This window comes from Lissotriton helveticus, chromosome 4_1 (genome assembly GCF_964261635.1).
Source record: "Lissotriton helveticus chromosome 4_1, aLisHel1.1, whole genome shotgun sequence".
Classification (NCBI taxonomy): Eukaryota; Metazoa; Chordata; class Amphibia; order Caudata; family Salamandridae; genus Lissotriton; species Lissotriton helveticus.
In genome coordinates, this window is record NC_136063.1 from 68,355,961 (window position 1) to 68,376,391 (window position 20,431).

Sequence of the window (20,431 nt, forward strand, 5' to 3'; positions counted from 1 at the left end):
CGATTCCAAGGGGCTACAGCGCAGACTGATGTGGAGTCTACTGGGAGGAAATATCACAGGGTAGGCCAGAAATGCATCAGACTGGTGCAGGATGACACAGCTTTCCTTTGGATGCAAGATCTTTCATCACAACCTAGACTGTGCATTGTCTTTTCCTAGAACCCCTCTTCCCTTGCAGATAGCCAAGTCAGAGAGGAGACGCACAGGCAGATCCCTTGTATGTAGTAAGATTGTAATATTCTTTCTCTAAAGGTGCCATTGCAGTAATCTATGGGTCTCCCTGGTCCATCTTCTTCCCTAGGTGCTGGTCATACATCGGGAAGACAGGAGGAGGTCAGCAGGTATCTCTTCCCTCGGGATGTCTGTCGAAAGGAACCATCCAGCATGAGCTGCAGCACTCCCTGGGCTTCTACCACGAGCAGAGCCGCAGCGACCGCGACAACTATGTGACCATCATGACGGAGAACCTCTCGCCCGGTCAGTGTCACCCCCGGGCTCCACTTACCACTCAGAGGGAAAACGGAGTACAACTCAGATTGCAGCTGAGCACACCTTGGCACTGATTTAGACACCCGATTGGTTCAGCTTAGGTTTGATCACAGATACTCGGCAACACACCCGTTCTACCAATCTGACCCTTGGTTACGGTGATCAATATTTGTTACTGTCACAGTCTGGTGTCCTTTTCACGAACGCTACCACTGCTGAGGGCATTAACTGGACCACATAAAAATTGCCTGACACAGGATAAATAATGACCCTTGTTTAAAATGCATTTTCCTGAAATCGATAATGAGGATCAGTGATTGCTAACTGCAGTGCCCACTTCAGAGACACGGGGTCCAGATTTACAAAGAAGTGTTCAGCTGAAGTGGCTGCGCTGCATCGTGTGAATGAAATACTTTGATGTGGCACTACACTGCTGCCGCCCAGTGCTGGTGGCAGACTTTAGACAGACATGCACCAACACAGAGACCCTTGCGCCATGGTGCTAGAATGTATGCGATGTTTGAAGCACAGACTTTGTGCTGAAAAGGGTCCCTTTCAATACAAAAATGATGCTTTGAGACTTGTCCTACTTTGTGTGCTGAACAATGCAGCACGAATGCAAAGTGGGAAAAACAAGGAGAAATGAAAATACTTCATCCTGGTACACTTGCATTGAGGAGGCACAGCATTTTAGCCCAAATCCCTGTTTACCATGTTTTGTAGATATGGATTTATGTCAAAACCCATGGGTGACGGCATAGTAACACCTGTGCACCAGCCATAGAACACCCCCTTGACGCAAAGTAATGCAAGGCAGCGCAAAGCATAACTTTTTGTTACTTTGGGTTACAATTCATATTGCGATTAGCGTTGGATTGTAAATCCCACCTGAACACTTTAATTTGGGTTTGAATTAGAAAAGTAACATAAACCCGACACAAAGCATGCGTTGTTAAGTGGGCCCGGGGCTGGTTGGGATGTACAGCGCCTTGAGCACCACTCTTTCGTACTCCCATATCTCACATACAAATAATGGTGTTTCTTTCTACAGTTTTTTCATCCTCCGATTGCATGGCTTCTCAAAAACCCTCCTCTGTAATCCCAAAACTGCATGAAAAACTCCCCTCTCCCTTTCATTTTCATTCGAATGACTATCTCCTTATTTTTCATACCACGCATGTCTCCACTCTCTGAGCACAGCCTACTTTACATCACAGGCATGTTTGCCTTAATCTTTACTATTGCATTTCTGTTAATGTCCTCATTTTCTTCCAACCTTTCAACTAAGTCACCTCTTCCTTGAAAGTCATACCTGCGAACTAATAATTCCTAATCCCTCTCAGGTATTAATCCCACAAATCATCTCCATGAACTCGCATACTCGATCCACTTCCCAAATGATCACAACAAACCCCAAATAATTTACTCTTCGTCAAAGAAACTGGAGTAAATGCATGGAATGGTTTTCTTGAGAGCACAAGATTGATCCCAATAACCAACAACCACTGGATTAACCATTAAACCTTGGGTGCCTGGAGCAGTGTGCTCCAGTGCCTTGTCAATGATAGTAAGCGCTATATAAATGCAACTACAATACAGTACAATACAATCTAAGGTGAAGGGTGCATCCTGGAGATGGATCCCTTTATGAGGCAAAAAAGTTTTCATAAGGAAAAAACATGATGATTTTCCCTTCAAAAGGACAACAGTGAGCTGAAACTCCAGTGTGTCCTTCCCGGATGTATGTAGGCGCTGGTATTTATTTAGTGTGATTCTCGCTTGGGAGCAAAATGGTGCACCTCATTAAATAGGATTTAGATTTAGAATTATACAACTTCTTATCACATGCTGAAGGTATTAAGTGATTAACCTCAAATCACATGCTTTTCGATCTTATGCCAGGGTCCAGATTTGAACCCCCTCCCCCATGTTCCAAATTCGACAGCTTTGCCATTAGACTACTCCTAACCCCTGCAATGACACATGGGAGCACTGCCCCCTGGTGAGCTGGGACCCTCTCTTTATGGGAATGTGCCCTATCATACTCAGTCCTCACTAACTCATCTTTACCGTCTGCTCATCTCAACAGACAGCATCGGCAACTTTAACAAAGAGAACACCAACAACCTTGGCCTGGAGTACGACTACGCCTCCGTGATGCACTATGGGATGTAAGTCTCCGATACTCAGCTAAGAAGAGATTTCTGTTTACAACTCTGATGAAAGGCTTTTATATATAGACAGTGACGCTGATTTAGATTTTGGCAGACAGGGTACTCCTTTGCAAACATGACGGATTACCCTCTCCGCCAAACCCTTGGACCACCCGCTTCATTTAAAGTTGGGCAGACCGTAAGTATCCTGTTGACAGACCTTCTATAGGGTCTGTTGATGAAATACTTCCTCTGATAGCCCGATACAGTAACAGCCATCTGAGGAATGGCATTACAATGCCTGCCCTACTTTGGGGGGATAGTGTAATATCTTTTTTGCTTGTCCATCATCATCTGGAAAAATCTAGCATTGATCGACAGGACGAAAATAATAACTCCCACAACCCGGGTGAAAACCTTTAGTAACTGAAAGGAACAGCAGTAATGATGGTTCCTTTAATTATGGAGAGATGGCTGCTGGGCTGAGGTCATGTCTAAATTTGGCCATGGTGTGCCATCGGGATAGCATTGGTAATGTCCTCTGCCACCTCCCATAATCCTCCTTCCATCCAACTCTAAATCAGACCCAGTGATTGTGATCACATTCTGATGTGATCTTTTTAATTAGAGCTGAGACTGTTGGAAATGGGAAGTAGAGTGTGGTGTTTATTTCACATTTGATTGGGGGTCGGGAGGACAGAGAGCAGAGCATGGTGCCTATTGGAACCTATATATCCGAGGAAGGGCACTAGAGGGGTGACTGTGACTGTTAAAGGGAAGAGGAGCAACAGAAAGATGGCTGTGTTGGTGTACATGATTGGTTAGGATTGATGCTCTGTATGTGTAGCGGGTACGGAATGATGGCTGGGTTGGTGTATATGGGCACCAGAGTGTGGAACTGCCATAGATTGTGAAGGTAAGAAAGTGAAGTTGAGTCATGGCTGAGTCACTGAACTTGTTCCCATAGAGTTGAATGTCCACATGTGAGGATGGGCAGGTGAACGTTGTCTGAATTGGTGAACAACTTGGTTTAGAGTGGAAGATCCATTGTTGATGAATCGCATGAGGATGGTATCTCAGTACTAAAGCCAGCCTCTGTCACAAGAGAAAAAGTCATGAGGCTACAAGGGAGACATTTTTCAAATCAGTGCTATTTGGTGGGGCGCTAGGTGGCGCACTGGTGAATGGCAGCCTCTTTGTAAGGCTCCCACATCCTGGCGACCGATATCCTCTCATTGATCCTCTTATCGGCATGTAATCAGGCTGCAACTGCCCTCGCTTGTTCAAGGAAGTCAGCGGAGGCTCCGGTGCGAGTTTGAAGCGGATTGGACGCTGTGCGCCGCCGGTGGAGACGTCCTGACGGGCAGCGGGGATTGCAGCTGGAGGCACCAGCGGACTCGAACGGCCTGACTGGTGACGCGAGGCCGGGGCTTGGTGGGCGCCAACTAGGCCCTGTAAGGCGCGAAAACGCCGGAGGACCACGAAAACTCGGCGGGGGAGGACGGCGGACCCGATTTTCCCTGCACGGGACGTCGCTGCCTGTAGCGCAGGTACTATCCTGTCTTTCCTGCTCCCTGAAGGTGGCTGCGGGCTCTCTGCCTGTCACTGCTGGACCGGCGCGGCATACCTCTGCGGGGAGCGGCTCCCACCTCTGTCGTCTCCCCACCAAGACTACCGGCCAGCTCTGGGTGAGTGTCCTGCTGTCCTCAGACCCTCTGGGGGCCCGACTCGCGTAACCCTCGCTGCAGGGCCGCCCCCGCTGGACGACTGCACCGCGTATGAATGGCCTTTCCCTGAGGTCTCATCGCCGGCGGCCATAACCACCGCTCCGGCCATAGCGCTTCGTTCTGACCCTGCGCCTGAACACTGGGGTGCGTGGACTGCTGGCTGGGGACTAGAGCGGACAAATCCTACTATAATATAATCCTCCCGCCCTGGCATTGTGGGGGACATATGCGCACTACACGGATTGCTCAGAAGAGCCTGGCTTAGATCCTATGCAACGTATGTGCCTGGGGTACGCTTGGTCGTAGCACATAGCGGTGGTGCATATTCCCGCGGTATTCGGCAATCTGGGCCCGCACCTCTGGCACACCCGCTCCTTGCTTCTGCTTGGCACGTACTCCTGCATGACAGCCGCCTCTCCTGCGAAGGCTGACCTTTCTGTGGTAGGCTCCAGAGTGTCGCACGGAGGGACGGCTGCATTGTTGCACTCCCGGAGGACTGCTGAGTTTCTACGCCTGGGGGGCGCGGTGTGCCTGGACACTACGACAGTCGCCTACCTTTCTCTGCTGCCCGTGGCCCCCTCATCCCCAACACGTGCGCAAGTGCTGCCACATATTGGAATGCAGCTGGTGAGTGGGAGCTCCACGGCCTGATCTGCTGACCAGCGGGATTGCATAGACGGTGCGACTCTCCCTGTCTTCCGAATTGCGGATTCACCTGTCTTTGCTGGGCCGCTAGGATGGGTCGACCTGACACACGGCAACCGAAGCTTACGTTTGATGCAGCAAAAAAGACGAATCGTACCAGCCCGGACTCTCAGAAACAGATGGAGGTCAACAATCCCTCTGATAACCAGGCGACCACCTCCACGGATACCCAGGAACTCCTTCGTGAAATGCGCCAGGGATTCGCGACCATCGCAGACAAGGTGGACAGGATGTCGTCCCGTATGGATGCTGTAGTCCACAAATTGGAGGTCCATGAAGGGAGGTTGACGGAAGTGGAACAGCGGGTGTCGGATGTCGAGGACACCTCCGGACAGCACACAACGCGTCTAGCTCGGATGGATAATTTGTTGCGCACCATAGCGGCTAAGAACGAGGATTTAGAAGCGAGAAGCCGGCGTAATAATGTACGCATAGTAGGGATTCCGGAGTCCACCAATGTGGGTAGAATGGAGGAATATGTAGAACGCCTGTTGAGGACTGCAGTGGGGTCGGAAGCATTCTCCCCCCAGTTCATAGTGGAGAGGGCGCACAGATCCCTGGGACCGGTGCCCAAGCCGGGCATGAAACCAAGACCTATCATAGCCCGTCTATTGAACTACAGGGACAGAGATGCGGCCTTGCGAGCAGCTCGATCTTCCAAAAAACTAGTGTGTGATGGTAACGAATTCACGATCTATCCTGACTTCACACCCATGGTGCAGGAAGAGCGGCGCAAATTTCTGGACGTTAAAGCGAAACTTCGGGCCCTACAAATTGACTATGCCTTACTCTATCCGGCCAGACTGCGAATCACTTATCAGGCACGCCAAAAGTTCTTCACGAACCCGCAACAGGTTGAGGACTTCATTAAGCAAGTGAAACGCTCAGCACACCAGCGCAGGGAGGAGGCGGAAGATCCAGCTCGCGGAGACGACCGGCTTGAAGATGATGAACACTGACCCTGCTGCATCTGCACCGTTGGGTGTTGCGGGGGATCCTGTATGTGAGTACCGATGTAGAGTACGCAGAGAGATGAGGTCTGTGGTTACGGCCTATCTATCTCCCCCTTTTTGATGACTTGGGCGAGGGCTGAGGCCTGGGACATGCTGAAACTGTACTGCGTCGCCAGGTACCCCCCTCTCCCCCGACAGCTGAGGTTGGTCTGCCATGGGCAGCTGATGGAGAAGAGGGGTTGTTGTGTTGCCACCTAGAATGGTCCCTAACGGGTATTACCCTTGCTGTTGCTGTTGTTGTAGCAGGGATTGTTCCTATCCCTGGTTATTGAGGGAGGTGGGGTGGGTTGGGGAGGGAGCTAGCACTGGCGAGTTGGGGTTGCCTCTGTGGGAGGAGGGAGGGGTCTGGGGGAATGTTTGGTTGATACGTGATCTGTATGAAGTTTTGATACACAAGCAAAAGGCCACAGTCATTTACTTGAGGGAAGTGATCTGGTTTATAGCTATTTCCGCTATGCGATTGGGGAGTATGCACCGCACATTTTTACAGCACAGCCAATTGAACCAATATGGGTGTGGGGCCTGATACTAGATGTAATTTTCTATCCTGGAATGTACGAGGACTAAAAGATGCGCGTAAGCGTCGACAATTGTTGGCCTATTGGGATAGACACGATGTGCAGGTGATTATGTTACAAGAAACTCATATTCCCCCATTAACGACTTCTACATTTGGTGCGAGATGGGCGGGGGTGAGAGTTTTCTCAAATTTCTCCTCATATGCTAGAGGTACTGCTATTCTTATTCACCGTAATCTCCCATTCACGCTGCAGGGGCAACAAACTGATAAAGAGGGTAGATATGTCATTGTCTGGGGGAGGCTGGGAGGGGAGACGGTTACTATTGCCAACTGCTATGCTCCCAATGTTGACGACCCTCATTTCTTCACCCGAATCTGGGGAGGTATAGTGGATATCGGCTCCAGGTATCTGGTTTGGGGCGGAGATCTTAACATGGCCTTACACCCGAGAATGGACAGAGCAGATGGATGCTCCACATACCATACTAAGGCGAGGGACTCCCTTGAGGGGATAGTTGATGAAGGAGGGTTGATTGATAGTTGGAGACACTTACATCCTGATTTGCTGGAGGTCACACACTTTACGTCCTACACGGGCACGTGGGCTAGACTAGATTACATCTTTGTGTCCCAGAATTTAGCCCAGAGTATTCTCACTTCTCGACAATTACCCAGAACACATTCCGATCACTGCCCTGTTTTCCTATCTTTAGATATGCCTGGCTTTCACAAACCACGTCCACCCTGGCGACTACATCCCAACATCCTGATTGACACTGTCTTCTGCGAAGAACTTAGAATCGACATAGCAGATTTCTTCCCCCGAAACAAGGACACGGTGGATAGTGTGGAAACGGTGTGGCAGGCATTTAAGGTCATGGTACGGGGGTGGTGTATAGCTAAAAGCTCGGGGGTGCTAAAAGATATACAACAAACACTTTCCAGATTGGAAGAGGAGCTCAGAGCTTTGGAAACTCGTATGGCGCAGGGGATAGATGGGGAGGCACACAGCACGTTCAGAACTAAACTATCGGAGTACGAAGCGGAAGCGCAGAGAGAGGTGCATTTCAAGGGGAAACACTGGTGAGCCCGTGCTTATAATGAGGGAGGGAGACCAGGTAAAGCGTTGGCCATGGCAGTGAGGATGGCACGAGGTTCGAACACTATCTTGGAACTAACTGCAGCGGATGGGGAGGTACACAAAGACAATGATGGTATACTCAACACACTCCAGGCACACTACGAACAGTTATATACCTCACGAGCCGCTGGGGAGTTTGATCTGGACGGCTATCTGGGGGATGTAGCACTTTGCTGGATCAGTGATGTCCACAGGCAGTTTCTGGGGGCACCACTCGAGCTGGAGGAGGTGCGAGATGCCATAATGTCCCTGAGCAACGGGAAAGCACCGGGTCACGATGGTCTCCCCGCGGAGTTTTATAAATGCTACGTGGAGATTATGGCTCCGGTGCTACGTGAGGTATTCAATGATGCAATGGAAGTGGGGGTACTCCCGAGATCTATGCGAGAAGTGATTATAACATCTTTACTTAAACCTGGGAAGGTTGCCACACAATGTGACTCGTATCGCCCTCTGTCCTTACTGAATTGCGACGCCAAAATTCTGGCGAAGGTACTTGCGACCAGACTTTCCTTACTTATGACCACGATTATTTTGCCTGACCAGTCTGGCTTTGTCCCCACGAGATCCACCTCGCATAACCTCCGTACGGTATTCTCCCTCATTCAAACGGTGCACCCAGAGATTCCCCTTGCCGGGGTTTTTTTAGATGCCTCAAAGGCATTCGATTCTGTGGAATGGGGATTCCTCTTCGCGGTCTTGCAAAAGATGGGATTTCCCCCTGTCTTTGTGGCCTGGGTACGGTTGCTCTATACCTCCCCAATGGCGAGAGTGCTAGCAAATGGTCAACTTACTGCCGCATTCGCGATAACGAGGGGGACCCGACAGGGGTGCCCCCTTTCCCCATTACTCTTCGCGGTGGTAATTGAACCGTTGGCCTGTCGTATCCGACAGCTCCACAAACCCAGCGCCTTCAATTGCTTTCAGCGCCAACTCTCAATTTCGCTGTATGCCGATGATGTCACACTGTACGTTAAGGATCCCCAGACTAATCTTAATTCGCTATTGCGGGAGTTCGTTACCTTCGGATGCCTTTCAGGTGTCACTATTAATTGGAACAAATCCCAGCTTTTCCCGCTGACACCTGCAGTCACTGAATTCTCGCTAGATTACCCGCTTGAGTGGTGCACTTCAGAACTACGCTACCTCGGGATACAGATCTCGAGAGACAAGGGGGAGACGTTACGGATGAACTACGGAGTGGCCATCACTAAACTGACAGATTCGGTGTCGCGGTGGATCAAACTGCCCTTGTCTATGGCGGCGAGGATCTCCCTTGTGAAAATGGTGGTACTGCCGCGTTTCTTGTATATGTTCCTTAATATTCCCTATTACCCAGGCGCATACTTTTTTAAAACCTTACGCTCGGAACTTATCCGACTGGTGTGGGGGGGAAGGCAGGCTCGGCTCCGTTGGGCAGTATTGACGCAACCCTATGGGGCGGGGGGTTTTGATGTCCCGGACTTCGAAATGTACTATTTAACTGCTCAAGCGCACTACCTATACCATTGGTTGCGCCCAACTGCTTTCATGCCACAAGTGGCAGCGGAGGACTGGATAGCGCACCCACTGCCGTTGGAGGGAGTAGTACACGGCCCCACAGCCGCACTAGAGATGCACTCTATCACGGTTTCCTGCACGATAGAGGCATGGCATAAAATAGGGACGCGATTGCAAACCCCGTTACTTTATACGACCCGTATGCCACTATCCTACCACCCACAGATAACGCTCTTACGCGAGGTGGGATTGCAACGAATGTGCAGGAGATTGGGGGTGGGGGTGTGGGGGGATCTATTCCGTGATGGGAAGTTCCGCTCTCGAGATGACTTTTTTGGAGATAGCGCGTATACCCCTCTGGAACTCTTCTACTACCTACGGCTCAGGGAAGGCTTGAGAGCCCTATTACCTGATTATCCTCATGAACCCCCCAGCCTAGCCCCGCTCACTGTAGTGCTGAATAGCCTTGATGGTGCACACCTGGTTTCTAAACTATATAAGTGCATTCGCGAGGAATTACCTGTGGTGGCTAGTGCGGCTAGAGCGCACTGGGCAGGAGATTTTGGAAGTGATATCACAGATGCACAATGGAAATACTGCTGTGATTTGTCGGGAGAGGTGATGTCTAGCTGTCGCTTTAAAATCATACATTACAAATTCCTCCATAGGTTATACTACACTCCAGCTAGGAAGTTTCGGTTCGGGCTCGCCGACTCGGACAGGTGTGAGCGATGCAGGCGGGAAGGAGCGGACTTCTTCCATTTATCATGGACCTGCCCGCAAGTGCGGGAATACTGGACACGGGTCTGTGAGGGCCTATCCCACATGATAGGTGCTGCGCTGACGCCAGAGCCGATGTTGTTCCTTCTAGGCTACACTGCGCAGGTAGCACGGACAGTTAGGAAGTTCACTAATGTAGCACTACTATTAGCTCGGAGACATTTAGCCTGTAGATGGGGCCGGGGCCGCGCTCCTAAGTTTAAGGTATGGATGCATGATATGTTATACTGTCAGGAGCAGTATGGTGTGTTTTCGGAACTGGTACCTTTGCGCTCGAGACCGGCGGACATCTGGGGCCCCCTGCAGGCCTACCTTCTCGCTAACACATCGCACGGGGAGGATGACTCTGACAATGCCGACACATCACACACACAGATTATCTAACTGGCTTGTTCTCATTTCACACTTCCTGGCCTGTGCTGGGAGGGGTATATTGGAGGATTGCTGCATTGTTAGGGATATATCCGGTATGGAGATTCCTCTCCGGAGACAATGTATTATTTGACTGATGGACTACCTTTGAAATTGTGCTGCATGCCTTGAATCGTTGTTTTTTCAGGTGCTATCTACCGCCACTGCATTGCCTTGCCCTCCCTGGCTATCCTACCATGCAACCTACTTGCATCGTCCTCACTGGTAGAACTGCATCGTTGTTTAACTAATGTGTAATGCCCCTATCCCCTTGCATTCCCTTCTGCAGCTGAGAGCTACCGATTCTGTAACGACATGTCACACCTTCTTGACTACACACCTTCCTCAATTTCTCCCCTGCAGCTATGATCTGCTGTGAATGTATTGCTTCGCTCGTGTATTGCTGATGGATGACCCTCACTGTACTCCCTGGGTCTGTGAGCTCCATGTCTATGATTGCTATAATGCATGTGTATCGCTGCCGGCCTTGTATGGTTGTAGGCACACTGCTGTGTATGACTGCTTGAATGTTAATAAAAGTTTATAATCCCAAAAAAAAAAAAAAATCAGTGCTATTTGGGATCTGAGATACTGAGTGTGAGTGAGGGCGATAGGGGGAGCGTGTGTTGCCTACATGGATTTGAGGCTCATGAAAATGAGAACTTAGAAGTTTCAGACTGAGCTGGACAGGATCTGCAGGGGGATCGTTCTAGAACAACATTGAGATTGAGTTTAGATATGAATCGAATTAAGCAAACACCAAATATTTGACCCTCACCTGTCCCCACCTGGACTCGCTGTATAGTTCTATGGGTTAATAATGCGTTATAATGGTGCATAAACGGTGGGATTTACCCATGAGGTCTTCCTTTCCCCAGGTATGCTTTCACTACCAAATCTGGACAGCCGACCATCGTCCCCAAGCCAAATCCTAACACAGTCATCGGACAGAGATATGGGCTTAGCAACCTGGATGTTTCCAAAGTCAACGCCCTGTACCAGTGTGGTAAGGAGTGCATCCCTGCAGATAGATGCAGAAATGTCATAGCAGACACAGCATCTTTTCCTCGTAGGCAGTAGAATTATCTTTTGTAATGATTCCAGCTCAACTTCCACCAATATCATCCATCATGTTCCTAACTAACGAATATAAAATACCATACATGTAACTGCTGCAAAAAGAGAACACAAGAGGAATGTTGTAAGGCTTTCCTAATGGTAAGCGGAGCATTTCTATTCTTAATATCCAGATGCAGGCAGTACATTCAAAATCTTTGGGCCGATGAGTGAGAATCTGCAGTTTCCCTTTCCCTGAATGTTAGTACTTCCAGCATTGAGAAGAGATAAGCCACAGGGCCCTGGGTTACGTGAGGGAACATGTCTAGTAATTTTTTCCCACAAACAGGCTGATGCTGTTCCCTTTATGCACTTGAGACAACAAATACTTAGTTGAAGATAATTACCTTTTGGATAGGGCTTTTTGATGGGTACCACCGAAGTCTAGCCTGCTGATAAGATAATGACCACTGGATAGGGCTCTTGGATGGGTACCATTGCAGTCTAGCCTGTTGAAGATAATGACCATTGGATAGGGCTCTTGGATGGGTACCATTGAAGTCTAGCCTGTTGAAGATAATGACCTTTTGGATGGGTGCCACTGACATCTAGTCTGCTGATAAGATAATGACCTTTGGATAGGGGTTTTGGATGGGTACCATTGAAGTCTAGCCTGTTGATATGATAATGATGTTTTGATAGGGCTCTTGGATGGGTACCACTGAAATAAGCCTGCCGATAAGATAATGACCTTTGGATAGGGGTGTTGGATGGGTACCATTGAAGTCTACCCTGTTGAAGATAATGACCTTTGCATAGGGGTTTTGGATGGGTACCACTGAAGTCTAGCCTGTTGATATGATAATGACGTTTTGATAGGGCTCTTGGATGGGTACCACTGAAATCTAGTCTGCTGATATGCTATGATATATCCTTAGTTTTAAAACAAGTTGTGCCGCCATGTCTTGTACATGTTGCATCTCAGCAGTTTTATTTTTGGAAGCCAACTCAGAAAGGAATTGGCATAATCTGGGTTTGAATCAGTCAGTGAACCAGATAGGATTTTGTGATATTTGTTTTCGATATAGGGCAATGTATATTTCAGTTGTCTTATGCTGAATACATTTGAATGCTCTACAGAGCTGATGTGAGCCTCAAAGTTCAATTCCGTATCCCAGATGACCCTCGGATTTTTAGCTTTCTTAATCAAGGTGGATGGGCTCTCAAATAACTCCGGGGGCTAAGCGAGGTTATTCAGAAGTCTGTGTCTTGAGCCTATGCAGAGCATCTCAGATTTGCTCCATTTAACTCGGCCCACTTTTATTCATCCCCATGTCCTATGGGACCAACACGTGCACGTAGGTCTGTACGTCATCAGCAAATAAGCATTATTTGAGGTATCTGGCGCTAATGGTAAGAAATAGCAGCTTGAAAAGCAAGAGAGGGAGAAAGGGTGAACCCTGGGGTACTCCACATTCAAGCTTCCCCTCTGATGACTTGAAGAACTCCAGTCTGACATTTTGTGTCTGTCCTCTAAGAAAATTATCGGAACCATTTTAGAGCTGTATCTGACCCAATAGCCACTATTCCCCACTGGTCATGTAAATAGATATAACAATTTCAGCCAAGATAAAAATGTTTCAACATCATCAGCTACGGCAAGCATCTAGAACTGTCCTATTGCCCTTCTGGGAACTAAAACCTGCTACAGAGACTCCCTCTTTGTTCTTCCTGCTGTTAGGATGAAATCTCAGCATTGTTCTCCTGATGAGATCCCAGAATTTATCCCCTGGCTGAATTCCAGCCTTTGTCTCATCCTGTTGCGATTTCAGCATTTATCCTCTGATAGGATCACAGCACTTGCTCCCAGTATGATCCCAGCATCTTTTTCCCAGAGTGGTTCCCAGCATTCATCTTTTGACATGATGCCAGCATTTATCTCCTGATGGGATCCCAGTGTTCATCCCCTAATAGGATCCCAGAATTTATAACTTATTGGCCTGGCAATTATTGGCCCCTGGAATCCCGAATTGCATTGCCTCAGTGAGTTCTTGCATGTATCCCCTGAATGGATTCCAGCATTTATAACCATCTTATATTCCAGCATTTATCCCCTCATTCGATACCAGAATGTAACCCCTGATTAGATCCCAACATGTATCCCATTACTGGATTCTAGCATTTATTCTGACTAGATTCCAGCATTTATCCCCTGATTGGATTCCAGCATTTAGCCGCTGATGGGGTTCCAGCATGTATCCCTTGATTGGATTCCAGTATTTATCCCCGTCTTATATTCCAGGCTTTATCCCCTCATTGGATACCAGAACGTATCCCCTGATTAGATCCCAACATTCATCATATAACTGTATTCTAGCATTTATCCTGACTGGATTTCAGCATTCATCCCCTGATTGGATTCCAACATTTAGCCGCGGTTTGGATTCCAACATTTTTCCCTTGCCTGGATGCCTGCATTTATCCTGATTGGATTCCATCATTTATTCCCTTATTAGATTCCAGCGTTTATCCCCTGATTGTATCCCAGTAGTTATCCTCTTATTAGATCCCAGCATTTATCCTAGTGCGCTGTCAGTATTCAGTTCATGATGGCATCCCAACATGTATTCCCTTATGAGATCCCAACATTCATCTACTGGCATAAATCCAGTGGATCCTGGAATTTGCTACTAATTGGATCCCAGCCTTCATATGTAAATAGGATCCCACTATTTATTTCTGGCTACAATGTCTGCTTTGGTTCTACTGGAATCCCAGCATTCATGTACTCATCGCATCCCGGATACATCCACCGATGAGACACCATCACTGACCTTCGATAGGACCCGAGCATCCGTCTACTGATTGATTCCTTGCATGCACCCCCTTGTTGGAATATCAACATTCTTCCTTCCATGAGAGCTTGAAATTCGTATGGTAGGCAGACAAAATATCGAAATTAAAATATCGATATACAATAATATCGATGTTTTAATATCGATGGTATAGTAAATCGATGTGCACTAATATCGACAGACAGAATATCGAGATTAAGGTATGTATGTTAGTAATATCGAAATTTTGTTGTTTAGTGTTATGTATTTTATTTTGTTGTTTATATGTTTGCTAAATATGTTTAGAAATGTATGTTTGGAAATTAGTAATTTTGTTAACATTTTGCGTTTTAGTATTAGAGCGGGTTGTGGCTTTATAGGGGAATAGGGTGGGAAGTAATTTAATAATAATTAATTAATTAATATATGTTTGTGAATATTTTTAATAAATAATTAATTGGTAATTAATTAATATTAATTAGTTAATTAATTAATATATGTTTGTAAATATTTTTAAATAATAATTAATTGGTAATTAATTAATATTAATTAGTTAATTACATTAATATAATTTTGTACATATTTTTAATTAATAATTAATTGGTAATTAATTAATATTAATTAGTTAATTACATTAATATAATTTTGTACATATTTTTAATTAATAATTAATTGGTAATTAATTAATATTAATTAGTTAATTACATTAATTAAAGTAATTTTTAAATATATATAATTTTTTTTATTGTTAATTAATTATTTGGGAAAAATTAATATTAATTAGTAAATTAAATTAATTATAGCTAATGTGCTAATATATTTACTTTATTGCTATTGTTAATTAATAATTAATTGGTAATTAAATAATGTTAATTAATTTTGGGTGAAGGAGTATTTTTAGGGTTCAGGGTCAGTTTTCAGTTCTTGGGTAAAGGGGTATTTTTTGGGTTCAGGGTCAGTTTTCAGTTTTTGGGTAAAGGGGTATTTTTAGGGTTCAGGGTCAGTTTTCAGTTTTTGGGTAAAGGGGTATTTTTAGGGTTCAGGGTCAGTTTTCAGTTTTTGGGTAAAGGGGTATTTTTAGGGTTCAGGGTCAGTTTTCAGTTTTTGGGTAAAGGGGTATTTTTAGGGTTCAGGGTCAGTTTTCAGTTTTTGGGTAAAGGGGTATTTTTAGGGTTCAGGGTCAGTTTTCAGTTCTTGGGTAAAGGGGTATTTTTAGGATTCAGGGTCAGTTTTCAGTTCTTGGGTAAAGGGGTATTTTTAGGGTTCAGCGTCAGTTTTCAGTTTTTGGGTAAAGGGGTATTTTTAGGGTTCAGGGTCAGTTTTGGGTTTTTGGGGTACAGGGGTATTTTTAGGGTTCAGGGTCAGTTTTGGGTTTTTGGGGTACAGGCGTACAGGGTAAAAATAAAAGAAATTTAAATTTAATTTAAATCAATTAAATAAAATAAAAAAAATTACATTAAATTATTAAGTTTTTTATTTATTTTAAATGTATATGTATTACTTTTAATTTTTTAATTATGTTTTAATGTTTTTATTTAATATTTGTTTAATTATATGTATTTTAAAATTATTTTTACATTATTAATACATTTTAAAAAACGATATATTTATTTTCGATATTTTTGTACTACGATATTATTTTTTTGATATTTTTGTACTTACCATTATGTAGATATAATTTCGATATTTTTGATTTCGATATTTTTGTGTCGATATTTTTGTATGTAGATATTCTGTCTGTCGATATTATGTCAGACATTCAATTCGTATCATGTAGCGATCCCAGGAGCATATTTACATGGGGATAACATCACCAGAACACCACTCTTAGCGACCTTCTGGTGGCGATATGCCCTTCTCCATATGTACAAAGCGTCGTAAGCCCCTTTTTGTGGCTCAACCCCGCCTTGTAAAAAAGCCCCCCTCACACGCATCATTTAGTGTGAAAGGAGCGTGCTATGGGTGTTGCTATGAGCGTTCCACCACAACACCCACTGCTCTTTGATGCGCCCAGATTCACAAGGAGGTGTAAATCTGAGGCAGCGCCAAAACTAACGTCATGCAACAGCAGGCGTTACAATGTAGGAACAAGGAGAAATGCTTTTATTTCTCCATGTTTTTGCATTCTGCAGCAGACGATTTGCTACTTCTATGTATGATGCATTCAGCAGCACACATAGAAGTAACAATCACCATAAAGGATTGTTTATGTGCAGGAAGGGACACCTTTCTGCACATAAATAATCATTCCTGCAATGCAGGCACCCTTGCACTATGGGTCAAGGGTACCTGCGTTGGCTCTATGCAGTTAATTTTAGCGCCAGCACTAGGGAAAACACAGGGGAGCGTTGTATTGGTGTAAATACAGTGCATTCCTGCATTTTGGAAATGTCAGAGTGCTGCGCTGCCGAAGATGGAGCAGTTACGCTCTCCGACATTTCGTTTTAAATATGCCTCCCCAGTATCCATTCACCGATGGGATCCTTGCATTTATCCGCTGGTGGGATCCCATTCTTGGGAGAATTACGTAATTTATCCTCCGACTGGGTCCCAATGTGCATCACCTGAAGAGTTCCAAGCACAATCTACTACTTTATGGAAACATACTCCTCTTATATTGGAGTTTCAGATGGGTTGAATGTTAGAGTTCTACTATGACCCTGTTTGTTCCCTTTATGCAGCTTGACATTTGGGTTCCCAGCTTTGAAAATGTCCCTGCCGTTGGGTTCATTGTCTTCTTCGCAATAGGAGTTATGTGGCCTTATAGATATACACCATGTAGGTTTCTTTGACCTGAACTCTGAAGTCACTTTAGACCAGTGAAGAGAAAGTGGAGTGACAGAAAGATTCTGTTCTTGGTCCAAATTAATTAGCTTTTGCAGAGTTTAATTTTTATCTGTCTGCCAAAAAAATCTATCCCACCTATACTGCCATTTTATCTGCACCAGGACAGATTGTGTTGAAGTTTAGTGTGCACAGTGTAGTTTTTGGTACCTACTTATATTCTTGTCTGAGCTTCCATTTCATTGCTGAGACCTGCACAAGCCACAGAGACCATTGTTTAGGTCAAGGCACTTCCTCCTGGTGGAGATATAAGATGCCAGCTTAAATACTAGTGAATCTAACTGAGAAATAATTCTCAGGAGGAGCCACTGGAGGGAAGAAACTCAACCTGTCAGTGTCATTGTGCTGTTGCAAGACATTAATATTTAATGGATTTTCCTTTTCATATTTGATTTCAGGTGTTTGCAGCACTATTTTATCTAACCCGACCGGCACCCTGGCGTCTTCCAATAACCCTTCCTCGTACCCAAACAACGTCAACTGTGTCTACCTGATCCGAGTGCCTTCCAATAAGGTAGGTTCTTCACTGAGAAGCTGATGGGGCTAGTCGCGCTTTCCTCCTGCCAGAGTCCTGAGCCGCCTAGGGGTGGGACTTAGAGTAGTGCACTAGGTTAGGAGCTGCCTGATTGGTGGCCAAGGTAGCTGCTGAGATAGGTCAATCTAGTTAGAGTGGTCCATCAGAGAGGAGGAGAAGGACCTACCCTTGGAATTTTCTCTCCAATGATGTCAGCACCATAGCTGCAGAGCTTCAGAGAAGAACCAATCAGACGTTAATATTGAGATCTACAGTAGTGCTGACACCGCAAAGTAGACAGAATACAACTTAAAGAGTGGGTCTACAAGGGGCAAATAAGTCAGACTTTAATCAAGTTCAAATTCCACTTCAAAGAAATGCCACATGTGGGCAATAAGCAATGGTGAGAGGGAATGCCAGTCGAGTTCCTCAAAGGACTTGGGCACACAAGGATTAACCTATTAGTGGGCAGTGTAGCAGGACAAACTACTGAGGTGACCAGCAAAAGGTACCCCCTCGGTGTATGGCTCAAGAATATTGAGTTTTGAATACAGTGCTACAAAAACATCTTAGCCAAAATATCAGCTAACAAAGTATGGTTTAGGTCAATATGTATAGGTAAGTGTAGACTTCGGTACTTATTTCACATTTATCTTGAGAATATATAGGTATATGCCTTCAAGGTAGGCTGATGTGAAGAGTAGTACATCTTTACTTAGCTGTACACACTCTGGATGATGTGATAGCTGATATTCTGGCTACAATGCTATTGTATGTGATATTTCTCTGCTCAAAATTCACCGTCAACCCTTGCACAAAGCATGAGCATCTGTTCCCAGTGTGGAAATCCTTTGTGAGATTTCGTCTGAAGAGCTGCAGCCTTCTTTCTGTCATGGTCTGCTGGTGGGCATCACTCACACTCAAAGGTAGGACACAGGTGATTGGTAATCCAGAGGCAGTGCCCCAGAGAGGTGGAGGGCCATCCTTATCAGCCCAATGAGGAGCCAACTGTACCATGTGCCATGAAGCTTACCCCAGCTTGGCTCTCCTGGTTACTCCTTTAAGTTGACTGACAGCCCCAGCTTAGCACAGGCAACAAGAACCCAGTGTGTAACTTCTTCACAAGAGGCAGCAAAGCTTCAGAACAGGTTTGGTTCCAAGTAGAGGCACCATGAGAGAAGACAGGAGGTGCAGGGACAGCATAAGGGTGTCATGTCTCTTTGAACACACAAATGAAGTTTAGGGATGGTGGTGAAGGAGGCTAGAAATAGAACAAGTCAATGCAAAATCACCAGCTGAGTCTAGTCTGCGGATAACTTTCAAAAACTGAAAATCTGTCCTTTTTCAACAAATGATGGATAGAAAGTTCTAGATACCCTGGAGGTTGTATGTCTGATTTACTGCTCTTTCTTCTCAGATTCTTCTACAGTTTGATGCCTTCGATCTCCAATCCTCCTCAAACTGCGACTCCGACTACCTCACAATTTACGATGGCGACAGTAAGGCAGCCCCAGTCTTAATCAGCAAAGCTTGCGGGACCGGACAGCTCCAGCCATTCATCTCGTCTGGAAATGAGATGCTGCTGGAGTTTGTGACGGACGGGTCCATCACCGCCAGTGGGTTCAAGGCCTCCTACAGCAGTGGTACGGTCCTTGGTGTCAGGCCGCTCTTATTCAGGGAGCAGGAATGTAGAAGCCTCCTACAGCAATGGTATGGTCTTGGTGTCAGGCCGCTCTCATTCAGTGAGCAGGAATGCAGAAGCCTCCTACAGCAATGGTACGGTCCTTGGTGTCAGGGTGCTCTCAGACAGGGGACGGAGGACACAGAGGCCTCCTACAGCAATAGTACGGTCCATGGTGTCAGGCCGCTCTCAGTCAGGGAGCAGGACTGTAGAAGCCTCCTGCAGCAATGGTATGGTCCGTGGTGTCAGGGCGCTCTCAGTCATGGGAAGGAGGTTGCAAAGCACCGCTATGGCAATGGTATGTCCTTGGTGACAGGCCACTCTCATTCAGGGAGCAGGAATGCAGAAGCCTCCTGCAGCAATGGTATGGTCCTTGGTGTCAGGCCGCTCTCAGACAGGGAGCAGAACTGTAGAAGCCTCCTACAGCAATGGTATGGTCCGTGGTGTCAGGGCGCTCTCAATCATGGGAAGGAGGTTGCAAAGCACCGCTATGGCAATGGTATGTTCTTGGTGGCAGGCCACTCTCATTTAGGGAGCAGGAATGCAGAAGCCTCCTACAGCAATGGTACGGTCCTTGGTGTCACTCTCAGATTGGGGAGGAAGGAAGCAAAGGCCTTCTACAGCAATGGGGAAGGAAGCTCGCTAAGACCTCTTGTTGGGATCCAGTGAGCTGTGCTCCCAGGATATCTGGGTGTGTTGGCATAAGGCTCACTGCAGGAAGTGCTTGTTTCTCAGAGTCAATAGAGGTTTTACCATGGAATACAAGGTATCGTGGGGCCAGTACACCAACAAAATTCTGTTGAGTCTAGGGAAAGGAGCAAGGGGTGGTCATGGATTAACATTTTTTTGTTTCTGATTTCTCTGCCGGTGGAGTCTTGGCCACCGATGATCGGGGGTTGTCAAAGATCACAGTGTGCACAAAATATATGGGAACACATATGATTAGTGACATGGGACAGTAGTGACACGAATCTCTGAAAGTGGGGGTCCTCTATTGGCCGTGACATGAGCTCTGTTATTTACCATCCTAACACATATTTGTACTTTCTGACTAGAACCCCAT

The 20,431-nt window shown here is 46.1% G+C and overlaps 1 protein-coding gene across 1 annotated transcript in view; it reads left to right on the forward strand.

Moving 5' to 3' along the window:
- LOC144827871 (embryonic protein UVS.2-like) overlaps positions 1–20,431 on the forward strand; it is a 102,422-nt gene that overhangs the window by 65,875 nt on the left and 16,116 nt on the right. Inside the window, exons 6-10 of the mRNA XM_078686036.1 lie at positions 302–477; positions 2,579–2,660; positions 11,318–11,445; positions 17,572–17,687; positions 19,105–19,330. Coding sequence (XP_078542162.1) covers positions 302–477; positions 2,579–2,660; positions 11,318–11,445; positions 17,572–17,687; positions 19,105–19,330 — 728 coding nt within the window. The remainder of the gene's footprint in view (positions 1–301; positions 478–2,578; positions 2,661–11,317; positions 11,446–17,571; positions 17,688–19,104; positions 19,331–20,431) is intronic.